The following is a 13394-nucleotide window of genomic DNA, read 5'->3' on the forward strand; positions in this document are numbered from 1 at the left end:
AGCAGGCTCTGTAAGCAGTCGACGTGCTGCTCTCGATCTGTCCTCTGTCCAGCATTAGCCTGAGTGCTGCTCAAACTTTTATGAGGTCTGCCATATAAATAAGAGATAAGTGCTGGAGGTTGCGGAGGGGTCAGTCTGTCTCTTTCTTCCTCCCTCCGGCTCGTCTGCTGATACACAAAACTCAGCAGCTCCAAATATCTCACTGCTCCGGAAAAGGCGAACACATTTATGGCACACAATGGTAGTAAGTGGGGTTTGTAGCTGTGGCTTTGTGGTCTTCTGGTAAACAGGTGACTGTCTTACCCAACAGGCTACTACCACCTCAAGTTTAGATGGTCCACCAGTGGAAACAGGATCTTGGTTGGACAATTCCTTTGTGTGATTAAGAGACTTCACATTAAGAGGCTACATGTCATAATTGATGCAGATAAACTACAGCCTAGATGTTCATGGCACCTTCATTTCAGTGTCATTAGAATCTATTAAGCCACTGAGAACAGCAGTTACAGCTACAGCTGCGGTAAAAGAAATGTTCGAATGAGTGCGATCTAATGATCCATCGTGGCCAGGATTCACCCCCAAAAGGACAAGAATAACAGACAGGTTGAGAACTGCATGGCAGAGCAGCAAAGAATAGGGATGGAACTGGCCAAGAAACTGCTTAGTGTTAAGCAGAGTGTCCAAATGGAGACCCAAAAGGTTGAGATCAGCTCCGTCTTGTACCACAAATGATCAATTCATCTAGGGATCTATCTATATAGCAGGAGCTTGGCCTTCAGGAGGACAGCCCTGATTGGCCACCCTCAGTCCCATATAAGGAGCATGGGAATTGTGTGGCATTGTTGTTGCTACCCACCTGTTTGCCTCATCTCATCTTCACCATGGAGTAGGTGGAGAACCTGACCTCATTGTTTCAGGAGAACTGCCTCCAACCAAAGAGTTGGTGGTGGAGTTTTGCAGGAATAGCGGTGGTCCTACAGCCTCAAGGAAGGTGAGTGACTGCAGAAGGTGAGTAGCTCCTGGCCAAGGCAGAGAAACTTCTGGAAACTGTACAGTGTGTCCTGACTCAGAACCTTCACCTCCTGGATTGGGAACAGCTTTGGTCTCCAGAGAGCTGTAAAGTCAGCAGTGATGAGGTGAACCTAGTTGTAGCTGGGCTCTTCATTCCACCACCCAAGTCACAGGGAAAGGCAACAGGTGGCTGGCAAAGGCAAAGAAAGGCAAAGTCGCCACGGTCAACTGTCGATGTGACTATGAAAAGAACAATTCAAATTTCTACAGCTTTAATAAAAAAATATAAATCAGGAATTCATTCATATAAAGCCTCAAGTTTCATTTAAAGTCTGCAGCATTTTTAGTCTCGGTCTGAAAAGATTTTGAGTGAAGGCCTCTTGACTATCAAGGACGTGACTCAAACAGCGCGCTCTCAAAATTCGAAGAGAACAACTCCCTTTTGCAGCGAACGAGAGCACCAGTGACGTTTAGCAAGATCCTGTGTTTTAAATGGATGGCCTTGGAATGACCTACACTTCAGAATATCAGTATCCTTGAAAAACTGTATTATATCATGAACCCACAAGCCAGAGTGGATGAGATGTGAGGAAAAACTACACATTTACCATTACTGTAATACTATGATTATTCATTTTTTAATGCGGTGAAAGGCTGTCGATTTTGTTTCAGATTGAATAACTTGGTTGGGGGGTGGATGAAGAGATGCATGAGCCTACAGACACATCAGTTTCTCTGAGCACTTCATACATGACAAGACGATCACAGGTGGGAGATGCCTATAAGGACACGGCATGGAAAATAATTCACTCCTTGCACCCTGCATTAGTAACTGAACAGACTACTGACATTTTACACTGTATGCCGACTGCTTGGCTGCTTTCTTGCCGGTGTTCTTGCCTCATGTGAAGGTCACAAATTCTTTAAGAGAAATGCATACGATCAAACTAAATAAAACAAGCAGGTCCCGTCTGCAATGCAGCAGAAAGAGATAATTCAGGTCTGGCGGATGACTGAGGACATGTGCCAGAGACTGATGAGGTAATATTGTGTTCCCTTTGCAGTCATTAATCTTAATCACAGTCTGTTAAACTCACTCAACAGCTGTTGCTAAATTGCACTCCATGGACAATTCATTGAGTGATCCTTCATATTATGAATCATGTTTATGGTGTTATTCAAATTGAAATGAAAACTTCACTTACATTTTACTTTTTAGCTCAGTTTTTAAAAATTATTAAATTGTTTACATAACTATCTATCTATCTATCTATCTATCTATCTATCTATCTATCTATCTATCTATCTATCTATCTATCTATCTATCTATCTATCTATCTATCTATCTATCTATCTATCTATACTGTAAAAGGCCTGCACCTTTAATTATTGTGGTTTATTGCCACCCTTTGGTAGTAACTGGTATTGAGGGAAAAAACACACACATTCCTCCTCTTGGAAATACATTTGATGCAACGTGACTGCAAGGTTGTTGGAAATTTTTGATGCATTTCGGCACAAACCATGCATAAAAGTGACTGCCTTGCATTTATTCTGCACACATTTTATGTTTAAGCCCAGTGACAGCTCTAATATCATCTGGCTGGTAGATTTCCCTACTGCATTTTAAACCTCAAATCTGAGGAAAGGAAAGGAAATGTTGACGATATACTGTTCTGACCAATTTGGGACTGAGATCAACTGAATGTTTGAACTCTTAAACGCAGCTTGAGTCGTGATATATCTGCAAAGTTAAACCAAATGTATCCTGTCGTGGAATTCATTTCACATTTTCTTTTCTGTATCGAAATATTGAATTGTGCAACTCGTGTCAGGGAGCTAACTATTTTCTCCGTCTGTTATAGTTGTTTTACACTGACTGATTAAATTGGAAAGTCATCATAAACATAAGAAATGTATAATATATTTCTTTGGGTTATATAATTAACAACCAATGTTATTTGTTGCCTCTGAAATGCGCGTTCAGTCGTCCAGCTGGCACAGACATGCCACGCCTCGGTTGATCCAGTGCTGCTGCGGCTGGTCTGACGGCAGCTCGATGGAAAGGACGTAGTTGGTGGAGTGACCGGTGGTGGACAAGGTTCCGCGTCGGGCGCTGGTCTTGTAGACAGGGCACGCGTACATGTTCTCATGGCAGAATGTGGAACTCTGTCCCGGTTTGAGCCAGAGGACAGGCAGGGTGTCGAAGAGAATCTTGGGCAGCGACTCGCCTACGAGTGCTTGCTCGTGGTCCCAGCGCGCCCCCTCCATAAACAGCCCTCGGATGTAGGCGCCGTCGGCTGGCTTCTCTGCAAAGTGCCTCTCCCGATTGGTTACCTTGGTCAAACACAGGCAACATAACTTCACAGGCAACATAACTTCTTTTTTAATCCTCTTTCTCCTCACCTCAAACTCAAAGCCGATGTAGTCAATGGGGATGGTGTATTTGCGGGCAAAGTTCTGTAAGACTCCAGTGAGGAAGGACTGAGTAAAGTAGAACCCAGAGATCCAGAACACACTCGGGGGACCATTATCAATCCAATCCTTCAGTGGACACGAAAGGAACAGCATTAGAATGCAGCAAAGAACACAAAGCTTTTGATTGGACTTTTTAAGTGCTGCTTAAAGTGGTGGCTCGTCACCTGCAGGAACTGCAGCCTCTGGAGCAGGTCGGTGACGTAGCTGCCTAGCGGTTTGAGGGAGGGGTAGGAGCGCGTGGCCCAAACAGCTGGGACACGCCCGACCAGCATGCTGTTGAACACACCCTCCAGGTCTAATGACATCACCACCTGCCCCTTCAGGGCCTTCCGAATATTCACCAGAGTATCGCGAACCACCTCCGTCAGCCTGATCAAAAATACAAACAAGTCACCACCCAGTACTCATAGAATGGAAAATACTACAATGGAAAATACCAAAGCTAATTAACATAATGCATTAAACAGATCAATGGTTTGAGATCAACAAATACAATTTTTAACATTCAAATCATGGAGCTGTTTTGCAAAGAAGAATGGGGAAGAAATTCAGTCTCTAGATGTGCAAAGCTGGTAGACACATACCCTAAAAGACTGGCAGCTGTAATTGCAGCAAAAAGTGGTTCTACAAAGTATTGACTCAGGGGGTTGAATAAATACGCACACCCCACGTTTCAGTAATTTATTTGTAAAAAATGTTTGGAATCATGTATGATTTTCGATCCACTTCTCAGGTGTTCACCACTTTGTATTGGTCGTTCACATGGAATTCCAATGAAATAGATTCATGCTTGTGGCTGTAATGTGACAAAAATGTGGAAAAGGTCAAGGGGGCCGAATACTTTTGCAACCCACTGTATAGTGTTGATGCACCAGCCTTACTGGTGGATAGCACCAGTAAAATAAGTTTGAACGTGTGTGTATGTGTGAGAGAGAGAAAGAGAGAGAAAGTGTGATAGAGACAGGCCCTGAGGTGAGGAGGGAGACAGGAGCCATTCTTTGTTTTATTCATAGCAGAGTGTCTGTGTGTGCGTATATGTGTTGGCACCACTGCGCCGTGTTTAGCGATGAGGGATTTATTCGGCTGGGTCGAGCAGCAGGTGATTATTTACCCATCATCCACTGGGGCTCTGCAGCTCAGCGTGAGTGTCTGTACAGTGAATGTGTGTGTGTGCGTGTTACGTCCAGGACCTGTTGAAACGTATTATCTCTTGTCTCAGTACTGTGTTCATGGATTCTTCGTACAGCACTGGATACTTTAGCACCACCTGTTCCACGTCAAAGACAGCCGGCAGCTTACTCACAATATCTTGTGCCAATTCGTCCACAGTCTCCTGATCACAAACACAGAAAATACAGAATGCACAATATGGTACAGAAGTAAAAATAAAAAGGATGTCTCAGAATCATAAATCTTCTCATTATTAAGGAGGTGGAAAAGAACAGGATGGAATGCATTTCCCCACCTGAGGAGACTTGCCTCCAGCCCCTGTCTGTCTGGGTAATGTCAGAAGCACCCCATCCAGCAGCTGACTGGTCTCCTGCCTGTCCTTGGTGATGTCAGCATTACTATGGAGACCAAAAACTCCCGGATCGGCACCGATTGGTAGACTTTTGATGTAGTCAGTGTAACTCTGTTGGACAAAAGTTGTGGGACATTGATCAATAAATTGGACAGGCAATGCATTCACCTGCAGTGTGTATCTGGTCTGGACCGTATGTGGGATGCAATACAGGTTTGTGTGTGTGTGCATGTACCTGGTAAGGTCCATGAGGAGGGATATAGTACAGGTCTCCCTCCGACATTCTGTAACACTCCCGCTCTAGCAGCTCTTTGTTGTAGAAGTTGGACAGGAGAGACAGCAGGAGCCGTCTGTCCTTATCATCAGTAACTCTGCCCCCATAATTACACTCCCCTGCGGAAGGTACATAAGCACAATTCCACTGCAGTCTCAGCAATTAGCTATGTTTCCTTAAAGGTTTTGTGGCATCTGTGGGGCACCATTTGAGATCTAACCAGTGAGGTAGGTGAGCGCCTCCAGTGGAACCTCCTCATACTCCTCCAGAAACATGTGAATTTGCCGGACGCTGATCCTCAAATCTGTCTCATTAAATTCGTATGGGATGTTCCAGCCTACACAAATGCACGAAGAAAGGACATAGTTAAAGGACACTTTTGGTATATCGTATGCATGTGCACCTGTCAGACCAGGGTCAGGGCTGTCAAGGGAGACATGATGAACATTGCATCAATGCCATTGTAGGGTACAAATTAGTTCGATTGAGCTAGTCAGAATTAGTTGGAGGTCTAACCTAGTGCTCCATAGTTGCGTCGCTCTTGCACCAGTGCATGGAAGAAGCAGATGCCAAACAGCAGTTTCTGCCACACTATTTGCTGGCGGGAAGTGCAGAAGAAGGCTGGGTCGGAGATGGGGTCGTTGAGGTAGGAACGCAGCAGGTTGGCTCGCAGACCTTTGGGTGGCTCGTTGGTCATCTTCACTCCGTTCTGCAGAATGCTCACAGGGAATTTTTCACATGGGTAGCTGGTGAGCCATAACCTGAACAAGTCATAAAATGGAAAGAAGCTGCTCAGATACCACCTGATGTTGAGTTAAATCTGAAGCTGTGCAGTGACATTCCAGTCAATCTCGCACCTGAAGTCAGGGTGTGTTTTCTCTGGAGTAATGACATCTTCACATATCTTCTCAAGGGTGGGCATCCAGCTGGTAGCAAGGTGGCAGTTCTGCAGCACCACCCACCCACCTTCCACTAGGGCATCCTCAATCATGCGTTCTGCGATCAGGCCCTGGCCTTGACCCAGGGAAATGGTCTTGGTCTTATCTCCCATGCCAAGGTCATCTGCAAACTTCAGCAGGACTGCAAGTCATACAAACACATGCAAGGACTGAAAATATGAGTATTTTTATGCTGTTATTTGTTTTGACCTGTTTTCTGGCAAATGTGCACCTGATCACCTGCAGTAGGATCAGACCCTGGGGACAACACAAAGATCAGTGGGGAACAGCAGTTGGAGTCCCCGTAGCTACCCAGAAGGTCAAAGGTCGGTGGTTCTATGTAAAATTGACCCATGTGCTTCACAATAAAGTCCTGAATGGCTGGAACCAGCTTATCAGGTCGGAAGCACCGCAGCACCACCATACGGTCCATCCCATCCAGAGTGTACCAGTGGTCTGGGAGCTGCTCTTCATGAGGTCGGGAGGAGTCATAGATCTGCTTCCATTTGTGTACATTGTCCTGTACATGCTCACATAGGCCATTAAGATGGGGCAATTTGGATGCTCTAACAAGTTCAGACCACGACTTCTCTGAAAGCCACTCTGGGGCAGGGTTTGGATGTGGGGTCTCAAGGGCAATTCCCCCAGTGAGGAGAAAGCGCCAGACAAGATCATCAACCTGACCTTTGCCCTGAAGGATGCCTACAGTTAAAAGAAATGAGAAAAGCAGCTTGTCCTTCTCAAAGAGGGAGCGGCATATATTGTTGTAGATGCTCTTTGTAAAGTGGCAAATGATGTTCTCAATGCGTGTGGACAGGTCATTGCTGTGAAAGCTCTGAATTATTGACTGCAGGTATAGGTGAATGAACCAGGTGAGAGAGTACTGATACATTGGTTCAATGTTGGCCAGTTCTGACACGCAAAAGAATAGAACGGAGGAGTGTTCTGCCACAGGACGATAGCCGAGACGTGTTTCGTCGATTTCTTGCTCAGTAATACTCCCAACCTTCTGCTTTTCTAAGATCTCCTCAGAAAGAACCTTGGAGGATGAGAGGACCTTAATTGCTGTCTCATCCTCCAAAATATTTCCTTCAGATGACGAAAGCACCTTCAGGATCTTGTCCTCAATGTCCTTAAGCTGTTTTTCATTGTTGGCACTCTCCAAGATCATCTGATTCTTCTTCTCTTCCAGATCAGGTTTTTCCTTGGCTGCAACAATACCAAGCAACTGGTCCTCTAACCCAAGTGGTGTAATCATGAAATTGATCATACACACCTTAACCGCAACCTCAGGCAGATAATGAGGGTTTCTAAGTCCTGTTGTCATATAGAATCGAAAGTCTTTGGAATATTCAATGATGTTCTCCCCCAACTTAATGTACTCAACTCCCTGCTGATGAAATGTTTGCTTCAAGAGAATTGGCTCGATGATGGGCTCTAGTTCTTCCCCAACATTTTCCAGAAGAACAGGTGTCCCAAACTGGATAGCATTTTCAAGTGTCCTAATGTAACTTGTGTCAGAGAACTTTATGACAGCCAACTTGTTTGCCTTCTCCATGTTCTTTATCCATTTATTAGCCTGACCCTGAGGATCAATCATCAGAGGCCAGCGTCGTGAGTTTGACGCAATGATGCCATTATCAGTGGAGAACTGGTCCACGGGTAATCCAGCAATCTGCCATGTCCTTATCAGCACCTGGTTGCCAAGAGTGTTGCTAAGGGTGAAGTCCTCAGAGCATGGCACCTTTTTTTGTTGACATAGCTGATGCCAGGCTTGTTGGCACTTCAAACGATAGTCGACTGTAAATGCACCAAGGTAGGACACAGAAGCCGAGGAGAGGAGGACATCACCAGTCAGATTCGTGTACTTGATGCCCAGGGCATGAGCTGCCTCAGTCCAACGATCCTTCTCTCCGCCTAGCCCACCAATTAACTTCTCTGCTCTGACAAGCTTCTGTGAGCATAGCTTGAGTTTGTCTTCAAGCTCTTTCTTCTTGTTGTTCATGGCATCTAAGTCATCATTCAGGGACTGAAGTCGGTCTTCGACCTCTTGCAGCTCAGCACGTTTGATTGACAGTGTCTTCATCTGTACTTCAAGACACTCCTCTGCTTCGCTGAGACGTTTTTTCTTTGGCGCTACAACTTTGGACACATTTTCGTATTTCTCCATTGCTTGTATCCACTTGCAGAGACCCTCACATGCAGATGAAACATTCTTTATGAGAGCTGGCTGGAAGTCTGGATGGTCAATGAACTTCTCTCGGATCCTCTTGATGTTAGCTGGATGGATGTTATCCTTATCAAAGGTCTTCAGACTTTCTAGGAAATGCATGTCTCCCAGGAGCTTCTTGGAGGGACCCCAATAGTCTTCAACCATCTTACCTGTGACACAAGCATATATTCTCTCTATCATGTATGGAAAAAATATAATATTTTATTAATTAGTTGAATTACGCATTTGTATAATTATCTATAAATATACTCAACAGAGGCATAGTGTAATTGTACTGTACATTACATATAAAAACCAAGATCAAATGGCATCTGAGAGTGATGACTCTTTCTTTTGTTCACACTTGATCCCTGACCTGAACCACTAGGGTCTGGTTTCCTCTCTGGCTTGATGCCCTTCATGACACAGATGGCCTCCATGACCAGCTTGACTGCTGCTGGGGGGTTCTGCATGGATTTCACCACGGTGATATCTGTTGGCTTCAGCGTGTCCAGTGATCCCTGGGCATCTGCAAGGGCTGGCAAAGCCTCCGCCAAATCACTCTCACATTCATTCTAAAAAAAACATTGACAAGAGTTAAAACAGCACAATGTCTGTTGATGAGAGGCCGTGTCTAGCAGATACAATTCAATTGCTGTGGACCTTTCTGATTGATGGTTGCGAGATAGGTTAGATAAACATCTCTGCCATCTTCACGATCCATTGCTGTGCAGAACCAGAATGTGACCAGCAAAGACCAGCACTCTAAATGTTAGCGATCTTTAAATTGTGTACTGTTGTTTGGAGCCGTACTGAAGGTATTGTTCAGCTTACAGTGAGGAGTATGGAGTGAGCAGGCAGGATTCTTCATCTTTTTAGTCTTCTAGACATTTAGAATCAGGTTGTGTCCTCTGTATACAGGCTCAGCATTGTTGCTGATGAGACCCAAAACTTTGATCTCAGTTGGTAATGTCTGTATATTTTATATGTTACGAGCAGAAAATATATTGACAAGGCTACTGTGGTGTGTGCATACCTTAATAGCTCTGGCCTCCTCTTCTGCCTTATTAGCCATTTGTTCGTCTACAGCCACAAGTTTTTTCTTTGCATCCGCCTCCACTGTCTCTGTCTTTACCTTTGCCATCATTAGGTCAGTCTCAGCAGAGGTTTGGACCAGTCTGGGCTGCAGAGCAGTCAGTTCCTGCTGCATCTCAGCAACCTGCAGACCACAGCAAACAAACTCCCTCTCAACACCCACACAGGTTCCTTTGCAACTGGCTGTTTAGCCTTGTGTCATGCCATAGGGTGAGAAGGATGAGGCGCAAACACTTGACGTGAAAAAGGAAAGTTTTTTTTAACAACACAAAAGAAAACAGCACAATGGCCAAAAAATATACAAATAACAGCGTAACATCAATAGTGAAAGTGAAGTAATTGTCATTGTGAAATACAGAACAGCACATGGTGCACACAACAAAATGTGCCCTCTGCTTTCAACCCATCACCCATGGTGAGCAGTGGGCAGCTGTGAAAGGTGCCTGGGGAGCAGCATGTGGGGACCGTGCTTTGCTCAGTGGCACCTCAGTGCCACTCGAACTGGCAACCTTCTGATTACGGGTCCATGTCCTTACCCACTAGTCCAACCACTGCCCCTAAGCAGAACAAGGGATTGAGGGGGAAAGCAACCTATAAAGGGTTCTTATTACCCATGCCAAACGAGCATCAGCTGGGGGTGATAAGAACCCCTTTGTGTGAGACTGGCAGCACCTGGCCAGTCCAGGGCTGCATTGGCGTCACACCTTGTGTAATGTCAAGCTACACAAAAGCTCACCATCATCAGTCATACTATAAATAATACATTTAGAGTGAATGTTTTAGGCAAGTGTGAAAAATGCTTAAGTGTTAAAGTGTTAATAGGTTGTTAACAGAAACAGAAAAGAAATCAGTATTTGATGCGTACACACTTTGCCTACAAGACAGCATCACCGCCATTTCCAGGACTCCTTGATCTTTTTACAGTTCTTTTCACTTTTTCATTGTTGTTAATGATATTTCAACTATGTTTGGGGTCTTGGCGTGCTTCAAGTCCACCACCATCATCCCAGTGCCGAAGAAATCTTCAGTTTCCTGCCTGAATGACTGCCGGCCCATCGCTCTGACCCCCATCACCATGAAGTGCTTTGAGAGACTTGTCATGGCACAGGTGAAAAGCAACCTCCCTCACTCACTGGACCCTCTGCAGTTTGCTTATCGCACAAACAGGTCAACGAGGACGCGATATCCACAATCTCACTTGGACCACCAACATCACCTCCATTACCAAAAAGGCCCAGCAGTGTCTCCACTTTCTGAGACGGCTGAAGCGAGCCAACCTGCCCCCTCCCACCCTCACCGTGTTTTACAGGGGCACCATAGAGAGTGTCCTGACCAGCTGCATCTCCGCCTGGTTCAGTAACAGTACTGTTGCCGATATCAGGCAGCTTCAAAGGATCATCAAAGCAGCTGGTAACATCATCGGAGCGTCTCTTCCGCCACTGCAGGACATCTTCTATAAGCGCTGCATCAGAAGAGCCTCCTGCATCGTGCTTGACCCCTCACATCCATCACATGGACTTTTTACACTCCTCCCATCCGGCAGACGCTACCGCAGCATCAGGTCTCGATCCTCCAGGATGCGTGATAGCTTCTTCCCACAAACCATCAGGCTCCTGAACACACTACCTGCACTCATACTTCCGCCCACACACACTCGCACTGTGGACTAACTCTGTTGCACCTCTGCACTTTATACCTCATTGCTGCAAATATGCACACACTGCTATACGGACTACCTCTTCTTGTTGCACTGAAACCAATAACTGTACTATCACTACTGTTGTTTATTTGCACAGTCTAAACATGTATATATCACTGGTCACTTTTTAACACTTAATTTTTAGCTAAAATGTATATTCTGTATCCTATTTATTTATATATTGTATTTCATGTGACGCATGTGTTTTCTGTATTTTTGTTGTCTACTTTTATGTTGCACTGTGTAAACTGGAGCCACGTCTTCTCGTCTCTGTATATCTGCACAATATATAGAAGAGATGACAATAAAGGTTACTTGAACTTGAACTTTGTCCCACTACAGAATACATTTGGTGCCAATCATATGTCTACCTGATAGATAAGTATCCACCTGTATTTCCCAGCATTGACTTTTTGTAGAAATGTAACCCCAAATGGCTTTCTGCCAGAGCCAAATTTTGTCTCATCAGTCCTGCTGCCATTTTTCTGCACTCCAGTTCCTCTGTTTGTATAGCAAAGTTGAGTTGCTGGGCCTTGTTTCCATGATGGTGGCATGGCTTTTCTTTTCCAATAAGAGATGGGTGAATGTTGGTCCAACTGTTTTCTGTCAGGTCTGAGCTGATTGCGCTACCGGATCCTCCAATATCTAAAGAAAATCAGCTTGATCTGTTTTGTCCAGTGTCTCTGTCTGACCACTGCATGTACAATTCTCAGTATTGCTTGTTTTATTGTGTTGTAAAAAGAGCTTGCACAGCACATCTTGAAACCTCACCCTGCTTTAAAAGCCTCCTTTGTCCAAGTGTACCTATCAGAAACTATGCTTTTTACTAAAAAGTTTATGGCATTTATCAGATGCCCTTATCAAGAGCAACTTACAATCAGTAGTTACAGTTACAGAGACACTCAGGGTTAAGTGTCTTTCTCAGGGACACAATGGTAGTAGGTGGGGTTTGAACCTGTGACTTTCTGGTCTTGTGGTTTAGGCAAGTATGTTACCTACTAGGCATCGATAAAAACTTTTTTCTGAAATTACAGATTTTTTTCACTGAAATTTGCACAGTACTGTATCAGATTCTGGATATATGGTTGCGTTGTATACATGAATGTTTGTTTGATTAACTTTAAGAGTCTGTTCTGTTTTGGCCGTGTCTGCTCACCTGAGAGGCAGCGAACTCCAGTTTCTCCAGGCCCACCAGGTATCTGTTCTTGAACATGTCGACTTGACTCCGATGTGAGTGAAGCAGCGTTTTGAAGGTGAGAATAAGCTCTAGGTATGACGTGGGTGTCACGTAGTTGTACCTGCGCAGTTGTGTATAGTACTCCTGACTCAGTTCATGCGCACTCTCCTGAAATGTCTTACACATCTCCACCACTCTGAGAAAACAATTGGAGAGCAATGATTAGGAGAGAATGTAAGCACTACAATTTGTACATTACAGGTAATCATCAATCTCAAATAATGTATTTTGTATTTTTATATATCAATTATATGAAATATCGGCAAGATCAATATTTGTGTGTGTATCACTATGTGCATTGAATTCAAGGATGAATTGCAGTTCAAAGGTTATTTACGCAAGCCTGATGCTGTCTTCCAGCTCCACATCTTGCAAGAACTTCTTGGCCACCATTTCTAATGCATCCGTGGGCCATGCCTGGAACCAGTCAATGGTGCAGCAGTTTACAAGTGAAGGGAACATCCGCAAGCGGTTCCGGAACGCATCACCGATTGGACTCATCACTGGGGGAAATCACCATAGACGAGTCAATCTGATTTACAGTAAAGCAATTACCATGCTATTCATATAAAGGATTGATCAAATGTTTGAACTACAATTAAGTCTCCAATTTCATTAACTAAAACCAAAAACTCTAATTCTTTATGTTTGTATAATACAGCCCCCCTGGCAGTGGTGGCCTAGCGGTTAAGGAAGCAGCCCCTTAATCAGAAGGTTGATGGTTTAAATCCCGATCCACCAAGGTGCCACTGAGGTGCCACTGAGCAAAGCACCGTCCCAACACACTGCTCCCCGGGCGCCTGTCATGGCTTACATTTACATTTACATTTACGGCATTTGGCAGACTCCCTTATCCACTGCTCACAAAGAGTGATGGGTTAAATGCAGAGGACATATTTCGTGTGCTGTGCTGTGTATCTCAATGACA

At 44.6% G+C, this 13394-nt stretch overlaps 1 protein-coding gene across 3 annotated transcripts in view; it reads right to left on the reverse strand.

Moving 5' to 3' along the window:
• Positions 1-2994: 2994 nt before the first annotated feature.
• Positions 2995-13394, reverse strand: part of dnah3 (dynein axonemal heavy chain 3) — a 33654-nt gene continuing 23254 nt past the window's right edge. For all 3 annotated transcript variants that reach the window (XM_028975976.1, XM_028975975.1, XM_028975977.1), the window contains 14 exons: positions 12804-12969; positions 12386-12602; positions 9472-9654; positions 8812-9010; positions 6464-8605; positions 6143-6365; positions 5802-6046; positions 5506-5622; positions 5247-5404; positions 4955-5122; positions 4680-4822; positions 3654-3858; positions 3418-3555; positions 2995-3348 (listed from right to left, as the gene is read on the reverse strand). In XM_028975976.1, the coding sequence (XP_028831809.1) occupies positions 2995-3348; positions 3418-3555; positions 3654-3858; positions 4680-4822; positions 4955-5122; positions 5247-5404; positions 5506-5622; positions 5802-6046; positions 6143-6365; positions 6464-8605; positions 8812-9010; positions 9472-9654; positions 12386-12602; positions 12804-12969 (4658 nt within the window). The remainder of the gene's footprint in view (positions 3349-3417; positions 3556-3653; positions 3859-4679; positions 4823-4954; positions 5123-5246; positions 5405-5505; positions 5623-5801; positions 6047-6142; positions 6366-6463; positions 8606-8811; positions 9011-9471; positions 9655-12385; positions 12603-12803; positions 12970-13394) is intronic.

This window comes from Denticeps clupeoides, chromosome 4 (assembly GCF_900700375.1).
Source record: "Denticeps clupeoides chromosome 4, fDenClu1.1, whole genome shotgun sequence".
Lineage (NCBI taxonomy): Eukaryota > Metazoa > Chordata > Actinopteri > Clupeiformes > Denticipitidae > Denticeps > Denticeps clupeoides.